The sequence below is a fragment of the Nicotiana sylvestris genome, chromosome 5, assembly GCF_000393655.2.
Source record: "Nicotiana sylvestris chromosome 5, ASM39365v2, whole genome shotgun sequence".
Classification (NCBI taxonomy): Eukaryota; Viridiplantae; Streptophyta; class Magnoliopsida; order Solanales; family Solanaceae; genus Nicotiana; species Nicotiana sylvestris.
Genome location: NC_091061.1, coordinates 154,848,941 through 154,857,117, shown reverse-complemented (window position 1 = coordinate 154,857,117; position 8,177 = coordinate 154,848,941). Strand labels below are relative to the sequence as shown.

General features: G+C 35.8%; 1 protein-coding gene across 1 annotated transcript; it reads left to right on the top strand.

Moving 5' to 3' along the window:
• Window positions 1-293: 293 nt before the first annotated feature.
• LOC104215175 (uncharacterized) lies at window positions 294-7,775 on the top strand. The gene is made up of 8 exons (XM_009764925.2): window positions 294-381; window positions 971-1,053; window positions 2,930-3,003; window positions 3,112-3,203; window positions 5,750-5,858; window positions 6,729-6,742; window positions 7,267-7,368; window positions 7,450-7,775. The coding sequence occupies exons 1-8, from the start codon at window positions 313-315 to the stop codon at window positions 7,588-7,590; spliced, it is 684 nt and encodes a 227-aa protein (XP_009763227.1). The 5' UTR covers window positions 294-312; the 3' UTR covers window positions 7,591-7,775.
• Window positions 7,776-8,177: the final 402 nt, after the last annotated feature.

Below are 8,177 nucleotides of genomic sequence, written 5' to 3'. Positions count from 1 at the left end.
TTTAAAAAACTGCTTCTAAGTGTATTTTTCTCAAAAGTGCTTCTCAAAAAAGTGTTTTTGAAGAGACGCCACTTTTTTCTGCTTCTCCAAAATTGCTTCTGCTTCTCCTCAAAAACACTTTTTTTCCTTCCAGAAGCTTGGCCAAACACCTCAATTTTTGGCCAAAAGTGCTTTTAGCAAAAAAAAAAAAAGAAACACTTTTGCCCAAAAATAAGCTTGGCCAAACAGGCTATGAACCCCAACCCGACCCGATAAATATAAAACCCAAATCGAACAAGAGGATTAGAAGTTAACGGCTCTCTCTTTGTTTCCATGGCAGCAATGAGCGCAGTGGCAATGGTAATGGCTTCACCCTCCCCCCACCTGCTTATCCACTCTCCAGTAAGGGCAACCAAAATACTCTTACTTTTCAATAGAGCTTTTATTGTTTTTTTTCATCTTCTTCTTCAAATGCATTAATTCTCTTATAAATTTCCATACTTGTACGTATACTATTTTGTTTATATTCAACATTGTATTTGTTCTTTAAGATTCCAAATGCGCTTCAACATATTAGTATTTTTTGTTTACTGGTCATATTTTGGGCTAAATCTCTAGTTCATTGAGTTCTTTTCCGATTTTTTTTTTTGAATCACTTTAGCCTTTTTCAGATAATTTAAAGCTTTTTATGTTTGTTTCCTCCAGCAGTGGCCTTCTTGTGTATAGAAAGCTCACTCAGCTAAGGGGTGCTTTTTAGCAGTAAATAGATGGGCGGGGCGGGGTAAATAGTAGGCTTTGTAACAAATAAACAACTAGGCTGAATTGCATGTGTGTTTTTCCAGAGGAAATCATTTGAATTATTACAAGTGTGTGTTTTCTCCAAAGAAAATATTACTCCTACGACTTATGATTTGTTGGCCATTATATATAGTATTCCCTTTTGAGCTGATTATTAGTGCATTATTGGCTTCTTTGTGCTTTATTTTCACAGCATAGTAGTGTCAGGGCTATCTCCAAGAATATCTTGTGCAGCCATTCTGCAATTTATCCCGCAACAGCGGTTACATATCAGGGGTAAACGACTTCTCTACCACCTTTGATTAAGTGGCTTTTCCTTTGAAGTCTCGTCTAGCACATGCTTCATTCTCCGCTTACAATTTCCTGGTTTCCTTCTTTCATAATGTTTATATATCATTGTCTAGCCTAGATAATGGAAAAGCGCTATCTTTAACAGCTCTTCCGGTAATGGCATGAATAAGCAATTCCTTTAATTTATTAGTAAATCCATATAAAACTTAATAAGGATTTCAGCTTTATGGTGCAGGAAATTGGTTGTCATATCTTTATAGACATTTATTTTTAAAGTTTTCAATTGCATCATGTACTCAAGTAAAATTGCTGTAGAAATGCAATAACACAATAATACACATGCGATAACAACTGGAATTCATTATCACGCCTTAAACTAGGAACTCTAACATTCCGCATGCTTGGTGACAAACATATGAATCTTAATATGTGCTAATCATGATAATTTAGTTCATTAGTTTAGCGAGAAATTTTTTGTGGAATTCTACTCGACAAACTTTAAGGTTGATAATTGGAAAGGTTAAGGTTTTAAGATACAAACTTAGTGTTAAAGAGTGGCTAAAATGTCTAATTGTAGTGTTGCTGTAAGAAATAGATATGCTAGAAGGAAATCAGACAGAAGAAAATGTGGCAAGGTAATAAGTTGTAGAAAGAATTAACCAAGAACTGTCACTTCTTATGTTATCAACAACCATTATCTTGAACTCTAAGTTTTGCAGATTCTTTTTATCTATTTATCATAATTTTCCGATCAGCTTGCTCAGAAAGTTATCTCACCAAATAAATCAGTCAATACCTAAACTAGTTGAGGTAAGGTATATGAATCCTTTGGTTACCGAAATATACGCAAGAAATTTGACCAGCTCTGCTCCCTATCACAAAATGAACCTCTGACTTTTTAGTTGTCATCCGATTTGCTTTGGTATAACTTGGACAAATTGTGCAGCTTATAAACTCATTATTTTTTAATTTTTCATACGTCATGCTACTGCAGAGGGGTTATGTAACAGGGAACTGATATTCAACTAAAATAGGAGAAATTACAGAACTGTAATTTTCAACTTAGGGAATATAAAGCAAAAAACAAAAAAGGGAGGTTCCAGATTGCTAAACTTAGCTAAGAAAATTAAAAAGCAACTTCTTCCATGCCTTCTACTAGGCGGGTCCTCTGCTATATATGCTTCTCGGTACTAGGAATATCCTTATCCCTTCTCTAACGGTTTTGGCAGAGGCAATGTTCCTTTTGAATTGGGGACCACATATTGGTCCAGGTGTTTTGGCAATTGACTCTCTCTTGGACTACGCTTGGCTATAGCTGAAGTGTCCTGCTGATCTGTTGCAGGTTATGATGTAGTATTTGTGAGGTGTAGTATTTCTGAGACTGTTTAAGGAAATTGACGAGACTAAAAAGTGACTCTGTGATGGATAATGTATTAAAATAGCGTGTTTATCTGAAAGTGGGAGAAAAGAAACTCGAGGATTCTCTTTTAGAAGTTGCAAGGGATGTTCCTACAATATGTTAAATTAGGAACCTTGCTAACAAAGAAAGACACGATATCCGAACTTGTCTTATTTTCCTCCACGGTAGAATTTTGATAGCTCGTACACTGAAAAGACCACACGATGAAGACTTGGAATTCTTGATGGATAATAACCATAGAGATTAACACTTGACCTGCTAACTGCTGTATTTCTTAAGAACCTTAGGCCTGTAGAACTTTTTAATCTCACATAAGAACTTCAGGTATCCATTCTTATTCTGGTACAGATATGGTAATTTATCTATCTTATTTCAGTAGGATTTCTCATCTCAATGACTGCATGTAGAGAGTTGTCACTTAATGCAAGATGGTGGTTCCAGGTTACTGAATCACTGTATCTTCTCACGAGGATGCCTAAAATCTTTGGTCAAGCCAGTATTTGCTGCTGGTTCAGGTGATTATAGTCAAGCCTCGGTTCTTTTTGTTTATGGAAAAATCTGTCTTTTCTGCAGTTGTGTCTGCAACTAGTCTATTAGAGTCATGGTCTTCTCTGTTATGACAGGCCTAGAGGCATCTGTTGCTGATGATGAGGCTTTGATAAGCGTTAAAAATGCCAAGATAGCCGTGGAATCCCAAGATGCTGAAAAGATACATGTATTTTCACAAAACTGCTTTCTTTTCATCAACTTTAGTTCATCTAAATTTATTATCTCATTTTGAACCACCCTTTGTTTATTCTCGAGAGTATATTTGAGGTGTACAGCTCATGTACTTGTTCGTACGATGGAATTGGGAACACGTTTACCTGCCTTTGATTAGCTTATAATTGGCCATTGTATAAAATATATCAAAGATGAGGAAAATATCAAACTGAAAAGGACACTTTATGGTATTGACACAAACAATACCTCCATTTTTTATAGTGGTCTACTTTTTCCTTAGGCCATCTCCTAAAAAAGGAAAAGGTTTTTGCCTTACACATTAGTACCGAAAGCTACATACAACCTACTTTTACTCTTCTTGCCATTTTCTATTACTACTAATTACTAGAAAAAGGAAGGTACCTTGTAGCGAGATTTTCCCTTTTTGACCTGCAGAATTTGATTTTTCATGTGTTTTTAAAAGAAAAATTATGGTTGTGGCTAGTGAAATATGTTCAAATTGGGACCTGGAAAAAGTATTTATTAGATTTAACATTCAAGGCATGTTTCTCTGACTCAGAACATGGACAAAGATCATTGCTTCACGAGACAGACTAGTGATGCATTCTCTCTGCAGCTTTAGAGTGTATTGGTATTAACTTATATTCAATAATAATCCGATATTCTTGAGTGAACTCCCGCTCTGAGGCTTAACCTTGTGATATATAAAGGTACATGACAAACCAAAATAGGATGATAATGTAAGAGTGAACTGCGCCTCTTCTCTCTTCTCCCCTTTTCCTCATCATTCGTTTACCTGTACTGTTTGATGTCCTTGTCATTTTTTTAGCATGGAAAAGTTACATAGAAACAGAGCTGAAAGGTCTGAACCAAACTGCTTAAGGACCTTCTTGTTAATTATTATTTCATCATTTTAATCACAGTTAAAGCCCTCCCTGCCCCCAGCTGTCCCTTCTAACCCAATGCTGCCTAATATTTATAAGAAGCCAAAATTATATGAACGGAGCATCTTTTTCTTGTCTGTAATAGTGAAAAAAGGTTGTTCCATAATGGAAGTGTTTTTTTATAAGAATTCTATAATGGAAGTGTCTAATACATTTAAAAATGCCTGTTTGATTTGTGATATTTCCACTATATTCTTCACTCCATACAGTGAGAGCACACAAGGTATCAGATCACTTGACTTCTAAATTGGTTGCCCGGTTAAGGAGAAACAAGCTGTACATATTTGGATAACAAACCATAGCTCAGTAGCATTTTTCAAGAGTAACTCCCACAGACTTCATGGCTTTATCTTGATCCTGTTGGTATCCAAATTAGAATATATTATATGAATATAGCCAGTGTATAGTACCTAAACTCCTTAATTACTCCAATGCAGTGGTTAATTGTAGCTTGATTGTTACTTATACAATAGTTAACTGTTTTACGAGAAGGAAACTGAAAACTTGTTTTGCAAGTTGCCAAGTTCTGATATATAGATTGGCCTATTAGACCGATTCACTTTCATCTATATATATATAGGTAATATACATACAAAAACCTAGCCAGGCATATACATATACACCAAGTTTAATTAATTCTAACAAATTTGCTATTTTTTGTTTAACATATGTGGAACACAAAATTTGATTTAACCCATGATTAAGTGAGCAGCTTGAGCAGAAAAATAACATGTATCATGCATTTAACGGTTCGGTCTATACAGTGATTAGCATAAAGTAGGTGTATTCAATTTAATTTGCTTGCTTTCAATGTTGCGGTTGCCAAGGATCTTCCGAAAACATCTCTGCCTTATTAAAGGTAGGGGTAAGGTCTGGGTACACACTACCCTCCCCAGACCCCACTTGTGGGATTACACTGGGTCTGTTGTTGTTGTTGTTGTTGTTGTTGTTGTTGTTGTTGTTGTTGTATACTAAGTTGCTCCGACACGGCAGTTTAGGTGCCGCACCCGTGTCGACACGACACTAGTATGGGTGTGGGTATGAGATTCGTATCGAATCTGGGCAAATAATTTTGGGTACTTTGACCATGATGGACAGAAAAATTCGAGACAAGATACAATTTGATTCCCAATCAAAACCAACACAAGTGTAAATTTGAAGAAAATAACATACCTTATTTAGAAAATCAACCGTTTACTTATCTACAACTTGAGAATAAAAAAGAAATTCACACTTTACAAGCTATACGTAAGTATTTCATAAAATTTCTCATAATTTAGAGATATCTTTATATTTTTATTTCATTTTGAATTATTTTTAACCGGATCCCCGCACCTGGGTCCGTACTAGGATCCGTATCCCCGATCTTAGAATTTACATTTCAAAGGATCTGACCTCTAGATTTGCACCTGTGTCGAACACCCGCACCCGTGTCCGAGCAACTTAGGTTGTATATGAATATAGCCTGTAGGGATTTCTATCAGCAATAACTAAAATCGGTATACATGTTAGTTACTCTTATGTATTGAGGATGCATATTGTTCTCCCATGTGTTTGGTGGTATTTTGCAAATTCCTTAATTTTATTTTCTTAGGTCAGAGTAGATGTGGATAAGGAGGACACAAGAATAGTTTTTGAGAAAGTTTTGGCAAATTTAGCACGTTCTGCACCACCTGTTCCAGGCTTCCGCAGGGAAAAAGGAGGTATTGTTTTTATTTAATGATTTTGATCAAGGAGACATTGCTACAACTTTCAATCTCCTAATGGCCGCAAATATTATCACCGAGTATTTCCTCAACCTTATCGATATTTTCTTTCCTTCTTACATCTGACTTGCTTTTGGTAGTCTATTCCATTTAATCATATAAAGTACCTAACCTGATTCGACTTTGGCATTCCAAAAGTATCCTTTATTCATGTCATGTTACTATTTGTGTTTTGTATGAGTTCTCAATTCTTCGAGGTACGTGCTACCTGGCCCGGACACACCGTCTTTAAAAAAATATAGAGTTCTCAATTCTTCTCCTGTTTGTTTCAACAGTCAACTTTGTCCTTGGCCAGGAAAATCTTTGGAAATGTCAGAAACTAGCATTTGCACTGGGTAACATGAAAGTTGGCAAGTGAGATCAGTGTGACAAGCGATGTTGTTCTCGCACAAGTCATAAGCAGAAAAGACAACTGATTTTCAATGATTTTGCAAGAATGACTCCGGGGATATATCACAATATTCTCTTTTCGCAGAATATGAGTTGGATAAACTTGATTAGCAAGAAATGAACATAGTGGTTTTGGGAGTGAAAACTATTCCTGTTTTGCATAATATGCTATTGACCGGTGCTTTTTGCGTTTTTCCTTTCAATTTTAATTCTGGGGGGCCTTGGTAGATAGAGAGTGGAGGCCGTCAAACTTTGGTCGGGTCTTATCCTATATCCCTCTCACTTTCGCAATGATCACATACAACTTCAGCTAATATGCCATGTTCCGTTTTTAATATTTTGTAAATTTACAGTCGTTCAATCTCTAATGCGTGAATCTAACATATTGTAATGTTGTGTGCATGGTTGCTGCTCCAGGGAAAACATCTAAGGTATGTACATTGCGGTGCTCAGCTCAATTTATCTTACCTTGTTTGATAGCACCAAGACCAGAAAAGTTTGTATATATTATTTTCTGGCATTAGCTGGAGAGTATCTAAAACAGTAGTTGTATTTTTTTAACTTCTAAAGGATTATATCAATATGAAACAAAGTACTATTATTTCATGTCAATTTGACTGGAGAAGAATGATTTTTCCATATATGGGAGGGGTTAAATAAATGAGATGAATGGAGTTTCAAATGGAGAAGGATGATTTTTCAAGGATGACAAAAGACATCTTAAAATGTCCTGGAATAAGAAGTGTCCGCAAGTGTGGCTCGTTTGAAGTACTTCTGCTTATTATTTTGCAGATTGGTCCTCATTATTGTGATTGTTCTTCTTGCTCTTAATCGCCTCTTTAAGAAATACGGAGAATAATATTTTTAATATGTTTTACTGGGAATGGGAAATGATATCCTAGTTCTAGTGCATTTCTCTACTTTACGCTTGACAGCTGATTGACGACTTCCACAGGTTCCTAGGGACTTTCTACTGCAGATACTTGGTGAAGATCGAGTTACCAATTTTGTAATCCGGGAAATTGTTACCTCAACCCTCGCTGATTATGTGAAGAAGGCAAGTTAATCAATATTATTTCAACCTTTATTGAATTCCAATTAGATCTTCTCTAAACTTTGAAGGTTATTAATTCTGCAGGAGAACTTGTCAGTGAAGGATAACAAGATTAGCACCACCCAAACTGCCGATGAACTCAAATCATCGTTTACTATTGGAGCTGAATTCGGATTCAATGCCACCTTAGAGCTTGAAGATGCAAAAACTGAAGCCACCACATAAACTGACAGAAGATGTGACACTTGTTTTGCGTAAACGTCAATCTCATTATCTAATCTGTTAGAATCAGTAATTCTTGAGGCCAGTAGATTGAAGATCTTCAAAGAGCTACTCCTATTAATTTGTAAAACGTGAGAAGTTATCATAATTGTCACGAGCAAAGATAAATGCGAAAGGCTTTTTTGTAATGCTACTAGTACTTGCTCTGTTATTTTGCCCAAGCCTGATTGAGGAAGTGTTATAAAACAAAAATATGTGTTGGTCGGGTCCATTCATGATAAATAATAAATAAAAAGGTAAAAAGAAAAGTCATTCCATTTCTATAAAAGACCCACACCCAAGTTTTATAGCTTTTTGTTATAAGAAGAGCGACCCAAAAACAGAATGAAGAGTATGAGGAGCAGCGGTTTACGATAAGAAAAACTCACATTTTCGTCCTAGCATATGACCAACTTGTTAATGCCTCTTTCTCAATTAGCTCTTTTTTTTAGGGCAAGTTCATTTTCATTCACTCGATATGGCTAGGTGTGAAGCAACTATATGATCTAATGAGTTCCAAAAAATCAGTTAACAAAAGGCAAACTAGGATA